The 27724-nt window shown below is 39.2% G+C and overlaps 2 protein-coding genes across 2 annotated transcripts; one reads left to right on the forward strand and one right to left on the reverse strand.

Annotated features, from left to right (window-relative positions):
* The first annotated feature begins 4151 nt into the window (after window positions 1–4151).
* LOC122842552 (Hermansky-Pudlak syndrome 6 protein homolog) lies at window positions 4152–9104 on the forward strand. Its single transcript, XM_044136533.1, has one exon. The coding sequence runs from the start codon at window positions 4549–4551 to the stop codon at window positions 7228–7230; it is 2682 nt and encodes an 893-aa protein (XP_043992468.1). The 5' UTR covers window positions 4152–4548; the 3' UTR covers window positions 7231–9104.
* A 3063-nt stretch (window positions 9105–12167) lies between these two features.
* On the reverse strand, window positions 12168–27385 carry prom2 (prominin 2). The gene is made up of 25 exons (XM_044137313.1): window positions 27138–27385; window positions 26993–27027; window positions 25669–26010; window positions 24550–24614; window positions 22854–23059; window positions 22560–22680; window positions 20582–20645; window positions 20409–20498; window positions 18201–18397; window positions 17471–17545; window positions 17128–17191; window positions 16892–17048; window positions 16653–16805; window positions 16439–16562; window positions 15582–15670; window positions 15083–15167; window positions 14843–14986; window positions 14695–14763; window positions 14509–14598; window positions 14367–14420; window positions 14180–14260; window positions 13451–13519; window positions 13263–13352; window positions 13061–13173; window positions 12168–12984 (listed from the first exon to the last, which is right to left on the reverse strand). The coding sequence occupies exons 3-25, from the start codon at window positions 25913–25915 to the stop codon at window positions 12915–12917; spliced, it is 2517 nt and encodes an 838-aa protein (XP_043993248.1). The 5' UTR covers window positions 25916–26010; window positions 26993–27027; window positions 27138–27385; the 3' UTR covers window positions 12168–12914.
* Window positions 27386–27724: the final 339 nt, after the last annotated feature.

Below are 27724 nucleotides of genomic sequence, written 5' to 3' on the forward strand. Positions count from 1 at the left end.
AAAGTAAGCGAGAAAGAGTTTACTGTAGTTTCAATATGAGAAAATGATCCAGATGTGGAACATAAGAACTCAATGGTGGACATAGAGAGAGGGAAGCTGCCATCTTTTATCACAAAGAGCAAACTAGTCATACCTGTCCTTACAGGACATGTAAGGCTGATCAGCTGTTGCAATGTTTTTTGGGACACAGATATCGTAAAAATAACATATCCTCTTAGTAAAGCCCAATCACTCAGAGAATTACCAATTCTTCTGCTTTTAAATTATGCTCAAATTAGAAAGACGTCTATCCTAAGGGAATGCAAAGCCGACAACCAACCCATCTTTTCCACCCTAAGAAGCAGCATTTCTTTCAGCCATTAGTTTCCCTTTCTGTGCCTTATAACTCAAGAAGAAAATCTCCCCCACATTCAATCCCCTCCAGTCTCCAGACAAGCACTTTATCTTCCTGTCTACAGGCACAGCAGCCTGAACACACTCTCTAATAGACGCTGTTTTCTATCCAAGGCAAACCTGTCCATGAGCAAAGAAGCCTGAATCTACTGCAACTATATACTTTTATCTGCATGCACACTATTCTGAATAACCAAAGAACGTCCTCTAAAAGCGGCTTGGATATAATAGAAACTGCCTGTTTGTGTGTCGGAGCTGAAAGAAAGAGAACCTTTTCTTCCAAGTTAAACTTTACCCAGTTTTGTAGAGAAAACTTTCAGAAAAATACGGTTGTACCCATTTTTCTCCTACTTTGAGATTTCTGGCTTTCAATAAGTAAGAAAAACAGAAAAGCAATTTGAAGCTGTGAAAATGAGTAGGCGGTGAAAGCAAGTAGTTTTCATCAAAAGATCCTTTGACTTTTAAAGGGTCCTTGTTGTCTCCAACAAAGGAGGAGAACAGCTGCTACACTGGTGCATTGAATTAAAACAGAAACAATGACAGTCATAAGATCCACAGCACGGATCTACTTAACAGACACTGAAAGAATATGTCAGCTTTTTAATCCAAGATTTAAGTAAATAAACTTACTTCATTGTATTAAAATTAAATAAATTATGTTAAGTTAAAATGATACAAAGGTGATTGCTATTAGAATAAAAACAAATAATACAAATTTACATTAGAATACTAACAGTATAAACAACTTAAATTAAAATTAAACTGATTTAAAAAAAAGTATGGTATGTGCTTTCGATCAGGGGTGTCAAACTCAATTTTATTTTGGGCAATATTAATATCATGAATGTTCTCAAAGGACCGGTTGTGCCAATATGCATTGATAAACAAACTGTTGAAGTATTAATAAATGCTGCCCCTGCATTCATTAAGTACTATTTAAAATTAAATTATATTGAACATTTTTAACATTGACTTATTATTATTATTGTTATTGTAATCATATGTGCAAATAAGGACTGCTTTTTGTCTTCTTTGTAATCATACGTGTTGTACATTTATTATTTTCAGCACCAGGTCTTGAATCCCTGCCACACAGTGAGGCTCAATCCTGCCTCCTTCTGGATGTTGCTTGACATTAAAGATATTAGATATCAGATAATTGAGCCTGAAATCCTCAGTATTTTAAAAACACTTATTGTCATTAATAAACACAAAAGGATCCCATGGATAATTTGAAGAGACATGGAGCAAAACTTTCTCCATGATTTGATTATGTTGATGGGATCACAAGCTTAGAATTAATCCCTTTCTCCTATCTCAAATTCTGAGCAGATCTTCTCTCGCCTTCATGTGACCTGATTTGATCACAAGTAGTAGAATCGAAAACTGAAGACAAATCAAGAGAAACAGCATAAAATCTATTTGAATTAAAGAAAATGTGATCTGTGTTCTCTCAAATTAGTTTCAATTTTAAATGTTGCAAACTACCTTCATAAATAAAATAAAAAATAAAAATCCTACTACTGCCAACTACTTGTTTGTGGTCTCTCTATAGATGTTTCCAAATATGTATTTATAGCAACACTGTCCGTACACAGTTAATGCCACTCTGTGGGCTCTGGTGAAAGTTGCCAGAAAAGTTTGGTAAAGTAATCCATGCTCCATAGCAGGGATCCGCTTGCTTAGACTGTGAGTCACCAATGAGCCTTCAACTCCCACTGTAATAAATGTTAGATATTGTCAAAACAATGCATTTTTCATCCAGGTATGCTGCCTTATTTATTTATTTATTTTTTTTGTTCCAACTATACCTGTATCCTCAAAAAGGCCTCTCAATTCATAATAAATCTGGGACTGCTGAGTTAATAAATCTCGCTTCAGTAAGAAATTTGAGTAAACAAGGATGAAAGAGCAGAAAAAACAAACCTACACAAGCCAGTGGCTAAATTTTAAACCTTCTCACCAAAAACCAGAAATAATTAGGATGGTTTTTCAGTTAAGACAAAATGTAAACACCGGATCAGTAAAACAACTGGTTCAGCGACAAAAAACAGCTTTCAAAAGTAGAAGCAGAAATTCACATAGTTCCTCTTTGTATTCTTTACTGAATGTTCCTCTTAAATTGTTTTCCGCCTAATAACACCTGCATCATATGAAATATTTTCAGCACTGCTTCACATAAATACATGTAGCAGGAAGAAGAATAGCACATTTTCAAAATGCTATTGTGTTATCTTGTCAGAAAACACTAACATTTCCTTTATTGCTAGGAGATCTGATGCCAGCTTCAGCAAAGGTTTAGAGGTATTAAAATATGTAAAGTTCTGTATTCATGAAATTATGTTTGCCTGGGCAGAATAACATTGAGGCTACACAAACCAAGCAAAACTGCAATCTAAACAATGTGAATTTATGACTGAAAAGGGAGATGCCACATGGTGGCTACAATTGCTTCTCTAAAAGTTGCTAGCTTTGATCAAATTGACTAAATTGCATTTAAAGGCCTGCATTTGAACTGGATTTAATCATGCCATTTGTATAGGAAACTGGCAACCTAAATTGGTGTAATATAAAATGTATACCTCCTGTGTTTGGGCAGCAAGAACTACAACCAGATATTTAAAGTTTGTCTTATTACAAATTATCTTTAATCCTGTGTGCCATGAATGCGTGAAAGCAAAGTCAAGTTCCTTGTCTGTGTAAACTATCTTGACAAATAAAGCTGGTTGTTCTGAATGTCTCTCTTTGGAAGATCTCTGGTCATACTCAAAGTGGATGGAAGATTGACTGGTTGTATAAGATATGTACTAGTCTGAATAAAGTCAAAGAAATTAACAATATTCAAACTTTTACATAGAAATCTTTCACATTTGAAAAGGGTTGGTCTACATCCTGCTTCACCAATATTCCGATGAAAAATAACCTATTAAAAATCTCATACCAAGTTACTACAGCTCCATCTTGCTGTGAAAATCGCGACTACGCTAATAATTTTTCTCATCTCGTCACATTACAATCACAATCTTTATGGTACTTCATTGTGACTTTATACAATAGACCAAGACAAAAAAAAATCATAATTGTATAAAAAGATACCTTAAACTAAACTTTTACATTTGTATTCAGCCCTTTTTACCGTGTTACACCTAAATAAAATTCAGTGCTGACAACTGTCTTAGTCACCTAATTAGTAAATAGAGTCCAATTCTGTAATTCTGTTTTCTACCTAGTCCTCAAGAGCTTCTCCTGCAACTTTTAGATTTAATTAGTTTTATCAATATATCCTGGCGCAACCGGCCCTTTAAAAACATTCAGATTTTTCATATGACCCAAAATGAAAATGAGTTTGACACTCGAGGTGGAGCTATTTTGTAAAAGAGAATAGGACACAGTTGCAGCCAGTTGTAAGAAAAGATAAATGGTTCTATACATGAATTGCACTCCACACTTTTCAAAATGTATTTGAAAATTAAAATAAAAGATGAAACTGCATCATTTTCCTTCCACTTTGCAGCTATGTGCTACTTCGTATTAATCTGTCAGATTAATGAAATACTTACGTTTTAGGTTACATAGAGTCGAAATGTACAATTAGGTCAAGGGATATGAACACTATTGAAAGGCACTATCGTCAAACACTTAATCTAATGAACGATGTTGAGATATCATATTTTTATTTAATATGAAAAATCTCGAGAGAAAAAATATATCAGCAGAGTGATTCCTCCTTTTCCTTTGCAAAATCTTTGTAGCCCAAAGGTCGGTGTTCTGCTCCTCCTCTTTATCCAGAGAAGTCTCAGTATCCGGAAATTAACAGTCCCGTGATGTTAGAGGTGGGCTAGCATAGCATCGGAATGACTGCAGTGCCTTTTCTCAGACTGCTCTTTCAAACCTTTACACTGTCAGCTAACAGTTTAGCTCCGCTCTGGTCTATAAAACATGAAATTACAGCAGCGTAAAGCTGTCGGATTTGTGTATCCCTCCGCTCGGCCGTTATAGAGATGACTCCCTCCACCGGACATAAAGCATCCGCTCTGCTAGCTTCGCTGGAGCCAGGGGTAGGATTTATGAGCCGTCAAAGCTAACTGACAAGCTTATTGATAAGGGCTGCGGTGAAGGAAGTTACTCTGAACTCCTCGAAACAGAACCGTGAATATGTCGCGGTTTGTCTTGGAAGAGCTGTCGGATTTCAGGGACTACGCTGGAAGCCAGAAGCTGAGTGACTTACTAACTTTTTCTAAAGACGAGCCCAGCAGGATCAAACTGTCAGACGTTCGTGTGAGTCCAGATGGACGTCACATCCATGTCCTCCTCCGCCAGCCTAAGGTTGGTCTCATGACTTTTGACAAGCATGAAAGACCTCAGCTGGCTCTCAACCCGAAGAACCTTGACGTGTGGTTCAAAGGGGGCGTCTCCATAGTGGATGTATTCTACTTGGATCTCCTTCATAACAAAGGCAAGGGGACAGGAGTTGTTGCGGTGGTTGTTTATGAGAATGGGAAAGCCGAGTTTTGGAAATTCCTGGACTACAAAACCGGCTGGTATCTCCTGCAGACCTCTGATCTGTGCAACAGCCCCCGGGCCAGAGTGCTGTCAGTGTGTGTGTGCTCCAGCCTCCTGGTGTGGTGTGAGGAGCGTCCAGCCTCAGAGAGCTCCCCCGCCCTCAGCTCCACCAGGAACAAACTGAGATACTGCATCTGCAGGAGGGACTGTGAGGTGGAGGATGGAGCTGTGAAGCTGGGAGGACTGAAAATCATTCTTCACAATAATCCCAAATTCACCGTCATCAGCTCAGGCGACTACGTGCATCTGCTGCCTGACCTGAAAGCCAAGCTGCAACTGTGCATCTCCAAATTCTTCCTGACGTGGTCCCCTCACCACAACTCCTTCACCATCAGCACCACGTGCAAAAACACCCCGATAAAGAAGCTCTCAGCCAAGGAGTCCGACTTCAGGCGGCTGATTGCAGACTGTTTGGGATATCTGTCGGCTCTCGAGCCGCCTGAAATCTGCAGCTTTTCTCCCACAGGCTGTGGAGGCCTGCTGATGCTGCTCAACACGGGCTGGCTGTACCTCCTGCAGGAGGACGGGATGCTGCGGCGGGTGTACAAGCTGGCGGACAACTTCACGCCTCAAGCAGACACTCACACCAGCCTGTGCTTTTACGTGAACACCGCGGCGCTAATGGTCGGGAAAACCCTGCATCTGATAGAGGTGAACTGTGGCAGAGAGCTGCAGAAGATTGCGTTGAAAAGAGAGGGGCTGTTATACGCAAACCAGGCTGACAGACAAACTCCCTTTCTGCTCTCGGAAACTGGACTTTTCATGCTTGCGGAGAAGGACTCTACGGGGAAAGCTCTGGGCCTCTGTCCGGCTGAGAGTAATCAGTCCGGAGCCGTCCTGGTTGAAGCCGTCTTCGAGGAGGCGTGCAAGTACTACCAGCAGAGGAGCCTCAGCAGCACGCAGCTCACCGTGGAGTCCCTGAAGAAGGGAGCACGATTCCAGGCCCCCATCTCTCTGGCCTCCATTCTCAGGAACTACCTCAACTCAGGCTTGAGGAGAACGGAGACAGAGTCACTGCAGAATGGAGGAGGTGACTATATTGCAGGGCAGGAGAAGTTAATGTGCTCTCTGGAGGTGGAGCTGAGGGCTCTGGTGGCTCTGGAGGAGCTGAAGGGGAGTTTAGTGAGGGGGGGTGTGAAAGAGGTAGAGGCAATGGGTGGGACGCTGGTGGAGAAAGAAGTGGTGAGGTTGCTGTCGTCCTCCGAACTGGACGGCGAAGCGTTGCTCTACCTGAATTCCATCTTCACCTTGTTCCCCAGCCAGGCGTGGAGCGCTGCTCAGACTGCGCTGCAACTACACCACAACGGGGAGGGCTCCATGTCCAGCAGGGCCGCCCCAGATGTGTGGAAAATGGTCCTCACTCCTTGCCCGAACTCCCTTCCCGCCACGAACGGGCAGTCGAAGCACAGCCCCAGCCTGAAAGGGGATTATAACTGTAAGGTCACGACCTCCCCAGCTGCCCTGCCTGTGTTTGAGCTTCTCTGCCAGTCAGTCGTTCGCTTTCAGCCTGGCTGGCTGCCAAGGTTCCTGCAGCTGTCCCAGCAGCAGCAGGGCTCTGCGGCGTTGGGACTCAGCCTGGCTTCGTCCTCTTGGGGTTTCACCAGTGGGAGAGGCGGGGAAAGCGGGGAGAACAACGTTCCCCTCTACAGGCGGGCCCTGTGGGTCCTGTCCAGCCTGGACCCGGACACAGAGCAGCGGCAGGACCTGGAAGTGGAGCTGCTGCTCGTCAGCGAGCGGCCCAATGCCATTCTGCAGGCGCTGCGTATCCTCATGATGAAGCGCCAGTGGGAGCGGGTCACCCAGGTGGCCCAGCAGTTCTGCAAACAGAGCCCCCTACTCAACAAGGAGATCTTCAACTCCCTGCTGTGCGAGGTGTCTCAGCACCGGGAGCTGGACCCCTACCTGGACCTGCTGTGGGCGCTGTGCCCTGAGGACTACACTGTCACCACCATCCTCAACCTGGTGCTCAAAAACATTTCCTGCAGCTCTCCGTCCCACTCTCCATTTGCAGACCCCCCCAGCAGCCAGCTGGCCATGGGGCAGCTGAAGCCGCTGCTGAGAAAAGTTCTTCAGAGGGAGACAAAGCCCAGCCAGCGGTACGCCGACATCCTCCAGTCGCCATTGTACCCGCCGCCGGCTCTTCCCCGCCAGCCCACCGTTCGGCCGAGCTCCGTGTCCGACGCAGACACTCCGTCTCCTCACACAGAGACGCAGGAACTGAAATCATCTCCGAACACAAACGCTCTACCTGCAGACCCAGGTGGATTTTCATAAACCCAAACGAACTTGATGGCGAACAAAACATGTCCGAACTGAATATCAGCATTCTTACTTTAGCACAAAGATACAAATAAGTTAAATGTTCATCAGTAAAGTAATTTACTGACACTGGTGAGGTGGCTTTTAGCAGGTTGTCAGAACAAATCTGACAACTGGAAACTCTGAACTGACTACTGAAGACTCAACAAGTGTACGTAATGCAGTGAAAGTCGACCTTTTAGTGTGAATACAGAATCTACCAGGTTATTTATTGCTTTATCCTGAACTGCATGAGAATGAAACTGTTCTCGCACCGGCCTATTTAATATCAGCCTTATTAAAATACAATGGTGACATATAGGTTACTGTAATAAGACAGTACAACTAATTGCTTGATAAGTAACAAAGCCACTAATTCAGACTTAAAGTCTGAAGTCTGGATTATTTTGAAAGCTTCCTTCCTTTCCTGCTGTGTTAACTCCAAAGCCTTTACAGCATCTACTTGAGTAACTTTAACCTGTATCAGAAGCTATGCAGTGTTTAAAGAGCGGTCCAAAAAACATCTTAACAACATCCAGGGTTTATAGTATTGCCACTCAAGTCCTTTTAACTTGAGTGGCTTGCTTCCATGCAGCTGGTAATCAACAGAGAGAACCGCCTTTCTGTTCTTGTTCGCTCAAAGTGAGGTAAAACAGGCGGGGTCAAGGTTCTACTGCTGACTTTTAGTTTCACATTCGACAAAGTAAACAGGCTTATACATTAACTCCCCTTTGATTGGCTTGCCTTGACATGACAACCAAAACATCCAGCTGTCTGTTTCTCCCTTCGGTGTCGTCCATTTTCCCTTCCCGGCTCCATCTTGTCCTTTCTAAACCCAACTCACGGGACATTCCAGACTACATTCCCAGTAAAAGTGACTCACATTTTGGACTTTAAATTCAATTTTCAGCACTAATCTTGTTGAGACTCAAGTGTTTGTGTGTGCGTGTGCGTGTGTGTGTGTGTATGGGAGGGACATGTTTGGACCAAATCAGTCTCCATGTTGCCTGCGTAAGATCTCATGCATTGTCCTTCTTGGAACCACTTTGGAAAATGTTATTAGAGATGAAAGGCTTTCTGTATTCTTGGCTCTGCACTTTTATATCACACCAGTCAGTGTTGACTGTTCTGATCTCTGGATGTTTCTGTTCAGATTGAGCTTTTCTGATTTAGGATGGGTGAAGAGAGTGTTTTAGTTTAAAAAAAAAAAGGATTGTATTTTTGTACTAAAATATGGAAACATCCATAATATTCTTATTTATTTTTGAACCAAACTGTTGAAGACTACTAAGCTCTGTGTGGGTGTGGCTCAGTGAAACCTCTCTTATACGTGACAATCAGACTTCAAAGAGCTGCGGGACAGTCGGTGCCTTTCAGCTGACACAGCGGTGTCACATTTCTGCCGCATCTCTGCAGCTCCCTCGTATTCCTGAGGGAGAACTCCCAGCATCCGACCTCTGTGTGCATTCCTTTCCTCCCCGCTTTTTAAATTCACTCAGAAATTCTTGGGATTCGTCGCTGCAATCCGTCGCTTTGGTGTCTTAATTTATGACGGAACCGACGGGCTGATTTCAGATCAGTGTGCTGAACATGAACTGAGACTCTCTGGGAACTCCCTGACTTCCCCCACACAGGCCGTTCATACTGCCTGCTTGGATGTTCAGTGTTTATTTGCCTTCAACTCTGCCTGTTTATTGCTGCAGTTTATGTTCATTTCTTCTTTATATCCACATTGTGACTTTGATTTTTTAATTTTTTTTGCCAATGTTTACTGGAGGAGTATAAAACGTTAAACAAGTTAAAAGGATTTATCAGCATATGTTTCTATGCTATTAAAAGTAAAAATGAGATTTCCGTCTGAACTAAGTGATTTGTTTGTCCAGTCTGTCTGAAGTGGAACACAAGGTGTTTTTGTTGCCAATGAAAACCCTTTTAGCATCTTGGAAAAGATAAATTTTCCGCTTTTATTGTCTTCTGCAGGATTTTCTCTGAACATGAAAACTTTACAGTATTTCTGCAGGATGTAAAAATTATTTGTTTTTCCTTCTGACAATTAAAAACGGTAAAGATTTGAATGAGAGCATTTTTATGAAGTCATTTACAAATCCTATTTATATCGAAACAGAAAACAAAGGGTTAAACAGGGCAGCATTCAGACGTGGTGTGATGATGACCAAGCAGATTACTACAACATGTGAAATACAGATACTTTAACAAATTCCAAATATCAAGTAGTTTATTAGTAATATGTTTTTAATAAATTATACAGTCATAAATGTGCAGTATTATTTCCTAATAAATGTGAATGTTATTGCTTAAAGCTACTGTAAGCCAAATAACATTTTTGCATACTGCCAAAATGAACAATATACATCCAATTAAACTTTATGTTATGGCCTGTTATAATCAAGGTGACTCAGATCAAGCTTGATAACGATACATGTTTGAAGTATTTCTGGTTTCTTCACCTTTGTTTACATTCTGTCTCACAGACCAAAGCAGAATTTGTTCACTAAAAACAATAAATAAAGACATTACGCTCCAGAGTATTGAATTTCTATCTTGAAACCTGACCATACACTTCAAACGGTGACAAAACTTCTGCCAAATCCACTTACAGCTGCATTGTTTCCATGTTCAGGGTTTATTTTAGTTACACTTTCAGACTCATGACTGTAAGTGGAGCAAATGTGGGACACTAGGCGCTTTTGTGGGGCTCTCACAGCTAAATGTCAGCTTCCACATGAAGGAGTGAAGATGTAATCACAGCAGCAGAGGTAGAAAGTATGTGACTAGTTCCTCCTCTCCATTCTAAGAACACAAGAAAGGAGGTTCAGTTATAATAGGCAAGAAAAGAAAAGGTTGGGTGCAAGAAGCTGCAGGACCTGATATTGCCTCCTTGTCTCTTTCTCTTCCACTTGATCTAACATTTGTTCCTCCTCATTGATTTTTCCCAGCATCCTGTGTCTCTTATTACACGGTTTCGGGTCACGCTTGTGCTGTAATGTCATTGATTCACTTGGTCTAATTATAGCTTGCATTAAACAATAGCTCGTTTCAACAAGGCTCTGGTTCTCTGCTCCCTGGTGCTGCGTCCTCTATCTGTCTTCGAGCTTCTGGATCACCCTACAGAGCAGCACAAATTGATGCACCGTGACAGGGATGACTGCGTTGCAACACGTTTTCATCACATGTCGAGTCAATGTGCAACAAAGATCCATCAACCTTGAAACTAAAATATTTCAGGGGAGGGAGGGTGATGATGAATTTTAAGCAACTTAGCTGATTCAGACCACAGATTTGATGGGCACGATTCTGCTCCTGCTTTGTTTTTTTTGCCATCATGGATCATTGACTCCAAATTGAGTTTGAGCTCTTCCTCCGAAGGTCGTTATTGCATTTCCACGTTGATTGGCAGAGTACGGTATTACTTATGCAAACAAGTTTTGGACAGCAATGACAAATGTGTTGTTGAAAACAGATTGCTTTAGTGGGTGACAGCTCTATTAAAGGGTAACTTTATGTGCATACTGCGGCAACTTTGGAAACTGTTTTTGTTTGACAACAATTAGTAAAGACAATGCTGAGAGTTCAGTGAGTTCAAAGTTTTTTAAAGTGACTTTGGTGTTAATTTTCCTAAATAAAAGGACTAAAACATTTATTTACATTAATATCAAATCCTTTTTGTTATGAGTTAAGCAAATAACTTCAGGTTTCACATAGATTTTGAATGTGGATTAAACATGGCAGAGGTCCACCCATTTTCAAGAAATAAACCTGTCTAGTTAAAATCTAGACAAGAAAGTCTACATAGAACTGCAAATATTTGTTTTGGGTTTTTTTTTTTTTTTTTTACATTTTGTCACTTTACATCTACAGAGTTCAATGAATTCCTAGGAAAGTAATCTACTAAAAATAGAAAAAGCAAATATAAATGCACATCTATTACATTATGTTTCCAATAACTCTGCACATCTTTAAACTGATTTTGTCAATTTTTCTTTGTAATTTGGATCAAGCTCAATAAGTCTCAATAGAGGGAGTCTAACTATCAATTTTTAGGTCTTGTCAATTTACATTTGGACTTTGGCTAGGCCATTCTGGTATGTAAATATACTTTGACCTAAACCCTTCTGTTGCGGTTCTGGTTGTATGTTTAGGGTCATGGTCCTGCTGGAAGGTGAACTTCTGCCCTAGTCTTAGTTCTCTTTTGCAAACAGTGTTTGGAAAGTTTAATTTCAGCCTCAGTTCTGCAGAACACCTTCTTCTATGTTTGTAGGAGTAACTTATGATAAAGGTATTTCTTTCTTGCTTAGCTTTTATCACAAAAAGAAAATCCCCCAGCAACACTAAAGAAAACAGAGTGCTATCGGAATGAAAGAAGTGATGTGAAGCTGTGAGTCCATAGCCCTGATTTTTCAAGTTATGGCTTTTGATTTTTTTTTTTTTTGTGTCACTTTTCTAAATTACAGCAGCAACCAGCAGCTTCTTGATGAGCCATTACCTTGTCATATCGGTGCATGATGTGTAGATTATGGTTGATTGTGAAACATAAAAAAAACAAAAAAAGTTTAGAACAGAAAGGAAACAACATATTGAGCTTCTTGCATGGCCGTTCTGATAAGAGAGCTGTGCACGGTAGATGTCACAGTGGAAAGGCAGAACATCTGTTTTCTGTAACAAGTCATGTTTAATCAAAATGAAAGAATATTTGTCAGTTATTTGTTGTTGTAGCACATTATTGCAAAGATTGTTCACTCTTCTCAATATAGCAGGGGGATAAAACTTCATGTGCCTTGCAGAAATCACCTCTAGCCATTTGCACCATGAAAACACTTTTCTGCTTTTTGATCAAGATAGAAAGGACCATAATAAAATTGCACAAAATATGATGAACAAAAGACTCACTGAACTCTTGATTAGTGTTTTTTTATTTGTTCACTGTATGGAAAACAGTTGACAGAAATGTTTCAACCCTTTATAAAAATCACAATCAAATGGCGTAAAGTGCTGCTTAACAAAAGAACAGAATTTACTCTGCAGAACAAAATCAACACCAATCAAACATAACATTATTCAAATGAAATTACTACTTGAGATAAAAAAAAAAGTAATGGCATTGTAAAGTAAGCAAACAGCAGCAATGATATGATTAAAACTGTTTGCAAGTCAATTAAGTACATTGAACCCAGAAATCATTTGTTCCCAACATTAGTGCAAATGAAAATAGAAATTCAGCCAAAAATGAAATGTGTTTCCCATTGTCAACAAGCTGCTAAACCACAAATAATGTCAAAACATTGAACTGTGCGTCAACATATTCACATATGTAACTAGAAGCACGAAATATGCCTGATGAGGCTGATTTCAGCCAGGAAATTTTAAAAAAACATCCTTTGAGGTTCTCTTATATCATCAGAACCCCTCTAGATAGCTTTAAAAGGGGAACACAGGCTGTATGAAATGTACCATACACACTGTGGTCAGGTTTTCCTCTAGTAAAAAACAAAATTTACAAAATATTCAAGGAGGTATGTTAGTTTTAACCTTTTCTTTTTTTTCTTTCAGTTGTTTTACCCAAGTGACAATGTGCCACATCTGTGCTGTGGTGTCCCATGTGCTTTGATTTTCTCAAACACAACATTTGTGCCTGAAGACCTTTAATTCTGCCCCACGCTTATGCCAATTTTCATCTGAGCCTGAGCGATGTGGTTCATAACGATGTGATTTCTGAAGACAAGATAAATGAACAGAAGTCAGCCTTATTCAGTCACGTGAATCACCTACACATTTTTGCGCTACTTACTCAAAAACATCAGAGTAGCTCATCCTCCTGTAGTACTTTGCTAGCTTCATGGAAAATATAATGCTGGGGATGAAGAACACAATGCACCAGCCCAGACTGAACCAGAACGCATTCTAAAAAAAAAAAAAAAACATTTAAAAAACTAGAAAATAACAAGTAGTCTCAAGAATAAAAAATAAATTAGGAAAAAGTTTGTATTCACCAAAGACTCCACTATGTTAACACAGAGGACATTCTCAATGGAGTCTACAGCCAAGGCAACAGGCCCACAGCGGCCAAGCTGCTGGGTGATCTGAGAGAAATCGAACACGGCTCAAAAAAAAACACTTTACAAACACAATGCACTCATTTCTAAGATTGCAGATAAAAGATTTGAAGAGTTTCTTTTACCATAGTCTTGGCCCAGTCAGTATAAGCAGTGAAGTAATCCAGCTGGCAGTTTAAAAACTTCCTACTTTCCTAAGTTTAGGGGAACAAAAATTGGTTAGACTCCATAAAATTTAGTTGTCCAAAATATGGAAATAACATTCTGAGGCATGATCATGTCCAGAAATATAAACACGTATATATAATTGTTGCAATGATGACTCCATGATAATGTCACTAATCACAGAATGCTAGCAGAGTCTATGCCAGACCAGGTGGACCCATTTTCTCATTAATTTACCAGAACGGTATTTGACCACTTGAGGTCACTAACAGACTGTATTTTGAGCATTTAACTTTCAGCCTGAGACTGTCAGTCAGTCATTAGGTGTGGAAAAAGAAAAAAGAAGATGGTCACTAGAAAGCAAAAAGTATCTCATCCATCCTGATTTTACCGTAACTATGCAAAAGACACTTATAAATTCTGAAGGCTCAAATTTATACTGATAGGAATAAAATCTACATAAATGGTGCTTCGCTACAGCATAAGTGGATAACTCACTTATGTTGTGAAACAAAAATTCAGCAGCACACCAAATGCCCTGTGGAAACACACTGTTTCCACTACACACACCCATAATAAGTAATCCATCCTCCCACCCTCCTCTTCCCCACTCGCTAAATGACCTCAGGCATTAACAGACCACATGAAGCACATTTCTTCAAACTCATGTGACTCGTGGCTCTACTCACGGTCTTTACAATCTGTGTTGTACTTGTGTTGAGAAAGTCTTGTGCTGCCTGAGTTTTCCTCAGCACCTCCCCCACTGTTCCCTGAAAGGGCCGGAGAGAACCAAATGAAACCAAGAATGAAGCGCAGAGGAGAATTAATGAATGATTTCTGCTTTCTGCAGCTCAAGGTGTTGGTCAATGCACTCACGTTGATTTTTTTTGAAGTGGACTGAAGATCCCTGATGGATGATTTCAGGTTTATCTGTGGCGTAGAAAGCAGTGGTCGTCTCGTTAATGCAAACGAAATGCCCTGCAAACAGACACCGTCAGAGACGAACCCCAGCACTCACCACTTGAGGAAAGATGGTCGTCTCTATGTCGGCTTGAATTAGCCTCAGTTTCAAAGCTTCATTTTGAAGTTCATTTTTCATGGCGGTCGGCTAGAAATGGACAGAAAGTTAGAATAAACATTAAAAACGGAAGAAACCAAACTTTTCTTTTTCAATATATATTAGTCTTAATGTGACGAGACTCACTTGTTTAAGACTCGTGTTATCAAGTTTTTCTGCTGTTTTATTCAAATTGATGCTTAGAATGTCATTCATCTGTAAGAGAAAGTAAAGGATCACTGATTGCACAGAAATACATAAAATAGCAATAACTCTACGTGGGAATAAGCTGTACCTGATTTGTGATAGCTGTACCGTTGAAATCAGTAGCTTTGGAAGAAATGTTTTCAAGTTTCTTTATCAATTCAGGGCTCAGGATATTAGCTGAAGACAGAGTGATATTTGTATTTTCAAACTCCTTGTCGACCTGGGCTGTGTACTGTGAGCATGAGATCATTAGAGAGGATATTTAACACACACAATTAAAAGGGCAAAAAATAGATGCTTAAAACGAGATAGCTTGAACAAAACTCACTTTAGACACATTCAGTACGTTTCCAAGATCTATAAGTTCATACAAGCGAAACGTCGTCCACAAAGGGTGATTTTGCTTACAGTCTCTGGAAAGATAAACATCAAATATAAGTTTCGCACTGACATATCGCCTTGACAAATTACAGGCTAATCACTGATGCAACAGGTTTAGACACTCAAGCCAAACAAGTAGATACAAATTTATTCCTGTGATCAGGAGTGGTTAATCTGAGCTTTCATAAATCACAAATTTTACTTTGAAGTTATTTTACACTTTGAACCAGAGACGGTCAAATGGTGTTTAGGTTATTTAAAGAACAGTGAAATAGCCCTTTAATTCAGCACCGAATAGCAATCTATAAGTCAGACACCATTTGCACCATCGGCCAGCTGTATCAGATTGACTATTCACACAGTTATTATTAAACACTGCTACATAAACCGTGCGTGAATGGTTTATGTAGCAGTGTTTGCATTAGAGTTGTAGTGGTGATGCATACCTGTAGACATGGGAGAGGTTGATTTTGCTCTTGAGTCCCAAAGCCGAGCCTAATTCGAAGTTCGGGATTAAACCTGGAGTATCAATGAACTGTAAGCAGGAAAGACAGTGACTCAGGAATCTTTTAATCCATAGCCATATGTTTTATTTACCAAGTTTAAACAATATTCCTAAGAAAGATTTGATGTACCTTACAATTAAAGACAAAACATTATTTACCCCAACAGATAAAATATTGGAGAATTTATTATATACTGCCTAGCTCATCTCAGTCAGGCCATCAGGAATTAATTTAATGCATCTCTGATATTCCTTAAAAGCCTGTATAAATGGTTTCAAACATTTATTTCAAATTATTTGGTTGTATTTTATTTTTTTTTGGAATAGGGTTATGTAAAGAAACTGTATTCCTACAAATCATTTCAAATGTATAGTACAATAGGATATAATAGTAGAAATATAGTTTGGACCGCTTTGCTATCACAGTGTTTTGTGGCCATATGAAAAAAAAAAAAACGAAAAAAAACAAAAACAAACTAGAATCTTAAAAATGATCCAATAAGAGATGCAGCTATTCAAGAAGATTCATAATTGGGATCCAACCTTTTGATATAGACCACTTTGAGTCGGTCTTTCACATGAAATTCCAGAAAAATACACTGGTAATGGTTGTAACATGAAAAAAATGTGAAAATGCCTAAAAGGTATGGATACTTTGCAAAGCACAAGATCAAACATTTATATCTAGAGCTACATAAAAGATTTTGTTATCAAAAGTTATGTTTTTATTTTGCATTCAGATTTGATCTTTAAGGATTGTAAAGCATTTCAAATGCATATATTTGTGTGTATCTCTACCTGCAGCAGCTCTCCATTGCTCCATGGTCGACAAATCAGTGTGTACACGTTTCCACCCAGTAAGAAGAGCACCAGCACTATTATCATGAACAGCCAGGAAAACAGGAAGCTCAACCCTGCGCTCCTGTAATCAAATCCAGGTTTAATTCTTTAAAAAATATTCCCAGTCCGGTAGACAGTGGGGTGGTTTCCGGCTGGCGCAAGCGTCACTCACGTCATGAGAAAGATGCCTCCATAATTTGAGGTGCTAGAGCGGTTGGTGGGGTCTACTTTAGGAGAGAAACCCAGAGGACCTAATATCAGACCCAGGATGTTACAGACCACTACCAGGAGGATCACACAGCACAGAACCACACCCACACTCCATCTAACAAGGAAATGTTACAGTAATTAGAAATGTTTTGCTTTGTTTTTTTTATTTATTGCGTACATTTGCACTTCCATAGTTTATACCCAATATCCTCCAGTCTTCTCGCTCCAGTTAAGTACGTGTCCACGGCACTGTGGACCTTGTTTAGAGTCTTGGACGCGTCATCTAAAGCTGAAAGGTGGAGATCCTGGGAAATCTGCAAAACCTGTTTTTTTATGTTGCTCAGCTGCTCTTTGCTGTCTAAAAATACAAAGGCAAGAAAACAAAAGTAGTAATTATGCAGCTTATATTTGTGGAGATACATTTAGTATTCACTCACTTTTAACTAAATCCTCAGTTTCATTGGTCACCTTCTCAGGAATGGTGTCGAAAAACGTCTCCACCTGTGAAATTATAAAAAGCAAATTCTACAAATAGCTCTGATGCGTCTACAATAGAAGACAGTATCTGTGTCATTTTCTTTTACTGGAAAAGGAAATGATCCTGACTGTAATAATACTGTTTACACCAAAAAAGGAAACAAAACAAACCAGCTCTTTGTGGCACAGAAAGCATGTATAACAACATCATAATTTTTTTTCAGGCTTTTTCAGACTCAGACATTTTTTCCAGAATTGTTTTCAGACCATTAATGCTTTTATTTGTTTACAGTTTCCACTGACCTCACTGATTTCAGACAGGAGATTAGCTTTAATGACTTCATCCACTGCAGACTGAAACTCATGCAGGCTGGGAGCCTGTGAAAAAACACACACAAACACACACACACACACGCAAGTTCTGCTGAGGAGTTTCCAACATGTTGTAACTTAAAGCAACAAAGGAGGGCAGCAGAGTGCAAAAACAGAAAAATCTAACTGAAGTTACCAAGAAATGGTCAGGTCAATCAATGAATGATTTTCAAAGTGTACTATCAATTTTGTATGTTTTCATTTTCTTCTCAAAATAAAATACATCTTAAACTTAAATAAATCAACCTAACACTGATCAAATGATCAAAGATGACACAGATTGAGTATTTTAGGAGGTGGGAAAAGAGTGGATTTGTCTGAATGATGAATTTCTCCTCCTCCAAAGAAAGATTTGTCATTCTGGTCCTTGTCTCAGCCTGCGTCAAACATAGTGTGACTGCAGAAATCATTTCTCTTGTTTATTCATGACAAAATGCTTAGGGACAGAATCTGAGTATTATGTAAACTGAGCAATCAGCCCTGACTCATCTCTTCCATAAAACACTTCAGCTAACAGAACTGGATGTTCAGCACCTTATTTGTCCTTGTCGTGCAGGCAGGCATTCTGGGAACCCAGAACTCATCCATTCAACAGGAATATAAATAAATCAAATAAGAATGATGCCTGTTATATTTTAGGCTACAGAAAACCAGCACTTACAGAAATGGTGATGTCTAGCCTTAGTTTCTCCACGTCTGCTGTTAGCTGGCGACAATCTTTGCATCCTGGGTTGGACAGCGTGCGATTAATCTGATCTCTGACAACGCTGATGTTGGCCTCAGTACGGTCTATGCTGGACTGCAGTTGGACTAATGATGAGTTCATCTGGTCAAGTTGGTCACTGGTGTTCAAAGTTTCTGCTCATTCAAACAAACAAACAAAAAAACACACAAAAATAAGCCACTAATCAGTGATCATTTGAAAAACTCTTTACAGACCTTTGTGTTTTTAACAGGTTTTGATCTAGAAACTAATTTTAACTAATACTAGTAACTTCTATTAAGGGTTTTCTACATAAGGTGTCATAGTGGAAAGCAAATAACTATAAAACACTTCACAGTTAGGTGACACTCTTGGTAAAGACTTGTAAAAGCAATAAAATACATGAGCTCTGGAGATTGTTTTTAACTCCCCTGCCTTTTGTTGTATATACTTTTTCAGCAGAAATTCCCATTCCCATATTGTAGCCATACATTACCATTTAGTCCCTTCCTACATCTACTTTTTACCCATTTACTTACACCGTTGGGTGTCACGTTTTTCTTGTTAGTGGGCATTTTTATGAATCATAAGGATAAACAGCCGCAAAATGTTCAAGTTTCATGTATAATTTACTGTAATATTGCGTTATTGTCTGAAGACTTGGTGTTTGAATCTTTTGTTCATTTTGGTTCTGATCCATGTTTGGGTCAGCTGACCGACCTCTGATCAAACTGTACTCTTAGCAGGTATGAAGTGATGTACGGTAGGCAAGGGACATCCTGTTGTCATCCTGAAAAAAGTTGCATAGAAAAAGACTGAAACTACAAAAGTACAAAACGGTGAAGGGGGAAAATGATCAGCACTACTTCCAACACATCTTCCTCAATGCTTGTGGAAACTTTCTCTATTTTTGTTCCCAATATAGAGATGGGCAAGTTTAGGCAAATAGTAACTTGTAGTCACATCTGTCCTTGGGAATGGTATGTTCTCTTGTTTTTCCTACTTTGAAAAATTGCTTTTTTTGTTTGTTTTATGGGCATTTTACGTCATATTTCTGCCTAAGGGAACCACAGAGTCAAGAATTACTAAAGTAATTCTCTTAGGTATTCAGACTAACTTAAAACATTAAATCCAAGTTGGAAAAATAAAGACACTTTCTTTCCCACGCTCAATAAATGTGCTCAAACTATAAGTTGGATTTTTTTGAAGCGTGAGATTAAGCTTCTGCAACAAAACTGAATTTACCCTCAGCCTTTATGCACATTTACCAGAGTTGTCAATAAATAGCATCATGTACATTTTGTTTGGAAAAGCATTTTTAAGCTTATTGTAAAAAAAGTGACAAACTTTTCAATGAGTTGTGTAAATGGCTTGAACTAGTAAATAGCGCTTTATCAAGTCCAGTGTAATAATAACTAAAATGACAATTTCTGTGAGAACTTCTACAATTACATTTTTCAGTTTTACACCTGAGGATAAAATCTGATAAAAAAAATAAAATAAAAAAAAATCCCACACAGAGGAATGCTTGCATATCAGGTTTCTATTTCTTATAAACCATAAAGCAGACTAAGTCACCAAGGAGGTAGAAGAGCGGACGCCTTAGCTTCCAGCCATAGAAGATGCAAATATGCAATATTATTTTCACTTTAATGTGTAAGAGCACATTAAAGTGGTTACACATTAACATTAATGTGTAACCATTTTACACATTAAAGTGGTTACACTCAAAGAGCTCTTCTTCTTTGGGAAGGACAACCCAAAGTCCTCGTTGGGAGGCTCTTCTTCCCAAGGAGCCCAAACATTCAACATTACAGGAATGAGAAGCAGTACAATGAGATCAAGTATACTCTGCACTGAAAACGGCTCTTTGTTGATCTAAAACAAAACAACTACTCCAAACAAAGGCTCAGTCAGGAGCCTCCTTGACTACTTTATAGTTCAGTGGGAGCAGCTGACTTGTCTGTACTTGGCTCTGCATTATGTAATTTTTTATTCCTAAAACTACCTATTAAAACATCTAATCAGAAGAGTAAAATGCCCAGCATCTGCAAAGAACATGTTAATTCCATTTGGAGCAGGAAGCAGAGATGTTCATTTGCAAACATGAGCGAACGCATTTCCATGCTCTCATGGCCCAAACCTGTTCAGGTATGGAAATCATACCATTGTGTAGACGTTTGACCGACTGCAGAGCTGGATCAAGAGTTCCTCTAAAGCGCTGCTGAATTTTCTTCCCCAACTGACGTCCAATGTCTGCAACACCCAAACAAATCAGTTTGTGACATGTGAGGCACAGTGGTTCCTCTGTTTTAGCAGTTTTACTTCCCTGTTCTTACCATCTAAGTTCCTGGTAACTTCCTGCACAGTTCTGTAGCTCTCATTCACCACATTTTCCACTTGCTGAAGTCAAACAATGAAAAATGGAAAAGCTGAAGTGCATCCTTATGGGTCAAACAATAATATTAATATTACATTAATATAATTTAAGTCACATGAAGTTACAGTATCTCTAAGCCAGGTACCACCCTGTTCTCTTTACATGACCATACTGACACTGCAAAATAAAGAACTGGATCTAAGTCAGTTGACAGATGTAAGATTTTTTTTAATTTAATCTACATTGCCTTGCAGTTGATCAATCGTGCTATTCAATCTATTTCAGTGGGATTTCATGTGGTAGAGGTATAATTTTGAAGTGAAAGAAATACAATACATAAAATTTTAGAATTTTTTTTGGTTAAAAATCTGAAAAGTGTGGTGTGCATTTGTATTGACTCTTCCTGAGTCAAAAGAATCAGCTTTCTCTACAAGTTGAATACTTAACTTGCAGTTGCTCCTCTATGGGTGATGTCCAATGGTGGACAATGGGTGATTACTCCAATTACTGACATTGGAGTAACATTGTTCAATGTGTGTGGAGACTTTTACATGTCTCTATACAACATGTCAGTTTGGGGAATATTAATGGTAGAAATTCCCTGTGGGAATTTTTTTGACTAAGCAAAATCAATATTTTTCATCAAATCAAAATCACATCAAATTTTATTTGTATAGCACATTTCAGCAGCAAGGCATTACAAAGTGCTTTACATCATAACAAACATAGAAACACAATGTAACATAGAATCCATAATCCAAACACGACATTAAGTAAAGTTCCATCAATGAATTTGTAATTGATTACATTTCAAATACAATCCTAAACAGGTGGGTTTTTAGTCGAGATTTAAAGGAAGTCAGTGTTTCAGCTGTTTTACAGTTTTCTAGAAGTTTGTTCCAAATTTGTGGTGCATAGATACTGAATGCTGCTTCTCCTCGTTTGGTTCTGGCAGACCAGAACCGGAAGATCTGAGAGGTCTGGAAGGTTGATACAACAGCAGCAGATCTTTAATGTATTGTGGTGCTAAACCATTCAGTGATTTATAAACTAACGACAGTATTTTAAAGTCTATTCTTTGAGCTACAGGGAGCCAGTGGAGAGGCTTTAAAACTGGTGTTATGTGCTCTATCTTCCTGGTTTTAGTGAGAACACGAGCAGCAGAATTCTGGATCAGCTGCAGCTGTTTGATTGATTTGTTGGACAGACCTGTGAAGACGCTGTTGCAATAATCAATGAGACTGAAGATAAACGCATGGATGAGTTTCTCTAGATCTGACTCAGACATTAGTCCTTTAATCCTGTTCTTCAGGTGATAGAAGGCCAACTTTGTAACTGTCTTTATGTGGCTCTGGAAGTTCAGGTCAGAGTCCATCACTACTCCCACGGCCTGATCGCTGGTTTTTAGTTGTAATAACTTTTTAGTTGTACTGGTCTTCTGTACTGACTATATATCGCTCCTCTTTAGGTCCAAAAATAATAACTTCAGTTTTGTTTCTGTTCAGCTGGAGAAAGTTTTGGCACATCCACACATTTATCTGTTCTAAGCATCTGTTCAGTAATTGGATGGTGACATTGTAATGTCATCTGCATAGTTATGGTAGCTAATATTATTTCCTGTTGTAACCTGAGCTAGTGGGAGCATATAAATATTGAATAAGAGGGGTCCTAGGATTTATATGGATATCATTGAACACTTTTACGAGGGCAATCTCAGTGCTGTGGTGAGCACAAAAACCAGACGGGAAGGAGTCAAAGCAGTTGGTCAGCGTTATGAAGCTATTTAACTGTTTACACACAGCTTTTTCAATAACTTTGCTGATGAATGGGAGGTTGGAGATCATGGTTTAAAAGCAGTTTTAATAAAAAAGATAAGCTGATAACGACTGCCAAACTGCAAGTTATCAACACTTTGACCTGTGTATATTTTCACTTACTTGTGGTACAGACAACAGGAAGGTGTGCATGTCCCCTATTGTATTGTTGAGGTCCGACGGACTCTGGTTCATACTCTCTTTAAGATCTTCGTTGCTTCTGAACATGCAAATGTTACCAGCACTGCAATAAGAAACAGAGAAAGAAAAAAAAACAACACATGAATGTACAAACAGATAAATTTGCTTAATGAATAGGCACTTTACCCAAGAGATGCACACATTTGAATGAACTTCTCATTATGTCTCTTGAGAAAACACACACACACACACCTACACCCACCCATGCATACTCACAAGATAATGATTGTAATTGCAAATACACTGAAGTAGAGAGTTCTTCTGAGACTGTTGATGTAGGATGTCTGCTTCTGGTACATCTTCCCCCCACAGTTGCCACAGCAGCGACAGCAAGCCACGAAGAAACCAATTATGGGCATCAGGACGATGTACAAGATGCCAATGGCGATACACACTAGGAAACCCACTTCATATGTGAGGATCTGAATGCAAAAGCACACGCGATAATTAGATCTTTGTGGCCTCATATGATGTCAGAGCCCAGTGAGACATCAACAAATAAGTTCTCTCTTTAATGTTTTCACATATTACAACCATGAGGATGGCAGTCTTAGCAGTTTTCAGACCAGTCAGGCTTTTTTCCAATGTTCAACAGTCACAGATTCTTAGTTCAACAATCCAATAAACATTGAGCACATGAAGAAAGAAACTGAAAAAAGACATAAAATCTAAGGAATTAGCTGAAATTTGTCAGTAATTAGAAAATAATCCTAACCTCATTCAGAGCAAATTAAAGTTAGATGGTTTGGTCCTAGAAACAGTGATATTTCATGTCCAAGGCATTTTACTAGAAGTGTGTGCTAGTGAATAAAAGCAGTTCACTGTTGCAACATTTCATGATGCAAAACATACTGACTGTATTGCTTATGAAAGTCTTTCTAAATGTCCAACTGCTTTAGTGAGCAATGTTGAGGCCATAATCTGGAAGTGGAAATAATTTAATGTAACTCTCGCAACCAGTCATGGCCAGGTTCTCCTCACTAGATTTCTAACATGAACTCCAGAGCTAACAACTCCTAACAGAGAGCTCAGAAAGATCTGGAATTAGCAGGTTAAATTTTTCCATGTGAACAGTATGTTAGGCACTCAATTACTATCTGCCATCGACTGTGTAAAAAAGCCCCTGCCTAAGACTCAACTTCTGAACAAAAAGCATAATTTGAAGTTTGCTTTATTGAAAAGCTCTGCTTAGTTAGAGAACATAATCTGATCAAATTAGACCGAAGTTGAACTCTCTGTATCAATGCAGACTCCTTGTTTGGACCAGGAATATATTTGCACATCACTCTAAAAACACCATGCCGAAAACCGTAAAGTCTGGAGCCCAGAACATTCTGGTGTGAAAATTTTATTTCTATAGTGGATTTTTAACCAAGACAATAATTCTAGATATACAGAAAATTAAACGCTGGAGAAGAAGTTCTGGAATGCCCTGGTCAATCACCTCACTTGAATACAATTGAAAATCTATGAAAAGAGATAAATTTCAGAGGACATAGCAGAAACTCCTGGAACCTTCAAGATTTCAAGACACTTGGAGCAGAAGTGGGGATCTAAGTTCCATTTAAACAGTTTAGTTCACAAGTTCACAAAAAGGCTTTTTTACTTACTACTTATTACTACTACTCTATACATATATGATCTATATGTATAGAATGTTCAATACATATTCTCTGTGCCAGTCTACATCATAACTTAGTTAATGGACTTGTTTTGATTTCAACACATGTGGCCATTACTTGGGTCTTTACCAGCAACCGCTGTGAATTTTATGCCAATATCCTTATTGGCATGAAATGAGGTTATGGAAATCTATTTCTCATTCGAAATATATTTCATGAGATAAAGGTTGACGTGTTAGATACTTATTTTCCCAATTGTGTATATTTCGGATTCAAGCACACTTACTTACTTGAGTCATCAGCCCTTTGTTTGACTGCACCTGCTGAGGATCCTTGATTATTTCCAGAAATATTCCTGGAAAGAAATATGAGACAAAGTTGCTATGTGTTTCTGAAATTTAAGAATAAATGTGAGGCTTTTTCAAAGAAAGCTGATTTGATGTTTCATGCTTCCTGCCTCTCTACTCTGGTCAGCTCTGTATAAAAATCCTGGCCCCAGGGACAGTGTGTCCTGTCCTTTATAAAACATCTTAAAATTTTCGCATTGTACGAGTGGAAATCAGACACCGACATCTTCTGGTTACTAGGAGACGGGTCGGCCTTCAGTGGGAGATAACACAATATAAAGCCAGTCATTAATGTGACCGCTAAACCCTGGTATTGTGGATTTAGTTCACAACAAAAGCCGGTGCTGGTAACTGAGTAGAAACGCTCAGGTGCTGATCATACAAGCTTTTTATGTTTCATTTACCATCTGTGTGACATCAGAAAGCAGAATGCTATAAATATAATCCCCTATTCTTCTACTTACACGCATTTATACATTTATAACCTGCAGTGCAGGGGATTGTGAGCAAAGTGATGCATATACAAACTTGAAAAAGTCAGGAAATAATTAGCTTTTTGTCACAGACAGATGAAAGGGAGTGTTCTGTTACGCATTTGTTTAACTGGTATGGTTTGGGGTTTTCTACGCATCAAGTGGCTTTTGCTTAAATTGTACTCCATCAATAGCATTTGGGTTAACTATGAACTTTTTGACTCTTATCTGAAATAAATATAAAGTTGGAAGAATGAGTGGAACAGAGACTGCTTTATAGGGCAACTTCAATAAATGTTAAGGGCCTGCAAGGATCAAGGAAACAAAAGATCAAAAGTTAAGACACCACACAAAAGTTAATGATTGAATGGCCAACTTTTGAGAAGTCCCATTTACTCACTGGTTCTCTGTAATGTTTATGTGTGGAGATTGATGAGTTGTTCCAGTTCCTCACCACATAGGTACAGTTTGCCCAAGCAAGCGGAAACCACATTACGTTATTGTGGATAGTCCATAAGCTAGCAACAGCAAACAGCAATACACCTCCTAAGCAAACTCTTAGATGGAGGAACAAGAAGGCAACACTTACCTTCAGGAAAAGGGTCAGGCTGGACTGTGTAAAGAAAGGACTGCACGAATGGCACTAAAGACGCCGCATCCGCTTTGGTGTTTAATATGCTGTTGTACTGAGGTTGAGTGATGTTCTGAGCGACTTCGGCCGCTTGACAGCTGAGCTGTGCAGAAACATCCTGGGCCGAGATGCTCCCCAGAAGCAGCAGCATCGTTCCTACTGCCCCGCTGTATGGCCATCTCCACATATTCTCACATAAATGCATTTTCACAGGTTAAACCAGATTGAAAATGTTTATTGGAAGAAGAAGTCACAGTTTCAGAGTAATTAACTCATGGTGCGAGCACTGCCTGAATGCACCTAGAAAAAAGAAGTACAGACTGAATACAATGCTGCTCTCAGAGAAGAAAATAGCTCCAGTTATTGGAGGGGAAAAAAAGTCACTGAAATCCACAGAGTGAGTCACACAAACACATAGAGATGACAAAACAATTTTTCTATAGTGACAGGGGAAATAAATGATGTTGTCTTTCACAACAAGAACAACGACAATGACATTTAGAAAACAGGAAGTTATAACTGTTAAGAAAATATCTATTCAACTTCTAAAACACAGGTGTCAAACTCCAGTCCTCAAGGGCCGGTGTCCTGCAGTTTTTAGATGTGCCACAGGTACAAAACACTGGCATGTAATGGCTTAATTACCTCCTCCTTGTGTAGAAAAGCTCTCCAGAGCCTTGCTAATGACCTAATTATTCTATTCAGGTGTGGCGCAGCAGAAGCACATCTAAAAGTTGCAGGACAGCGGCCCTTGAGGACTGGAGTTTGACACCCCTGTTCTAAAACAATGAAGTGTGGAGGATGTTGGCTTTTAAATGTTCCAAGAAATGTCAGGAAAATGACTGTAACCTGACAGACCTGTGTTCAAAGGGTAAACAGGGAGATAAGCTGCAGTTACCTGCATTAGTTTTGTTTATCCCAAACCATGCTTGTTCTGCAAAGTTCTGAAGATTGTCATAGTTTGTCTTTATGTGTGCTCTATTAACTCTTGAAACTATGACAGAAATGCCTTTTTTTTTCTAAATCTGAACAAAACAAAACCAATTTTTGTCTAGCATTCGACACATAAGGGGCTATGGCTTCTCAAAAGATATATTCAGAACAACAAAAAGACTTTCAGTACAGCTCAGTTTTTAAGACAGTGCTAACTTTGTTAATGATGTAGTGGAAAAACGTGAATCAGAAAGGAAACTTTTATCTTTAGGCAGTTAACTAAATACGCCAACAGTGAACAAAAAAAATTAAGAGATGGAATGAAAACAGAAAAATTAAATGTTCTTACCTAGTCACTGGGTACAAGTCATTGAGGCATGGCCACTACGGGAAGAAAAAAAAAATCAAAGTGGTAAATAGGATAGATTTGAAGACAAGATACTCTGAGGAGCAGCAATAGTAAAATTTTTGTAATTTCCTTTCAGCCAACTCACCTTCCTTAGCAAAGTTGTACTTATGTTCACCTGATCCAGAGCTATTCAGAGGGAGGAGTGGGAGAATCTCAGTGCATTAGAGGCAATCTGATACGGTCTGCTCTTGTTGGGAAGTTGTCTGTGTGCTGGAGTGCACAGCTCTGACACAGAGGAGGGAGGGGACAGAAAAGGGATTGGAGAAGAGAGAGAAAGGGAGGGTCCTAAAAACCAAACACACAGAGAAAGAGAGGCAGGAATGGTAGAAGGAACCTGTGAGGGACAGAGATGAACAACATGATAGGCAAATTTTCCGAAATGGTTTCCTGGATTAAACATGTGTGAAACGTTTTGTTTAGATGACAAATATATACACACTGACCACACCTGATTCCAATCAAGGTCACTTATTTGTGTCCAGAGCTAATAAAATCCCATATGGTCACGTGATCATGCAAATTCAAATCTGCAAGGAAAAATCTGCCAAATAACACGGCACACAACTTGATATGTGTAGAGAAAGAAAGCTGAGGAGGATACACTCGGGATTGGGAGTTTTCTGAGATACACAATATCCAAAGCATGTCAAGGAATCCTGCAAGAATTCAGGG

Source organism: Gambusia affinis, linkage group LG13 (assembly GCF_019740435.1).
Source record: "Gambusia affinis linkage group LG13, SWU_Gaff_1.0, whole genome shotgun sequence".
Taxonomy (NCBI): domain Eukaryota; kingdom Metazoa; phylum Chordata; class Actinopteri; order Cyprinodontiformes; family Poeciliidae; genus Gambusia; species Gambusia affinis.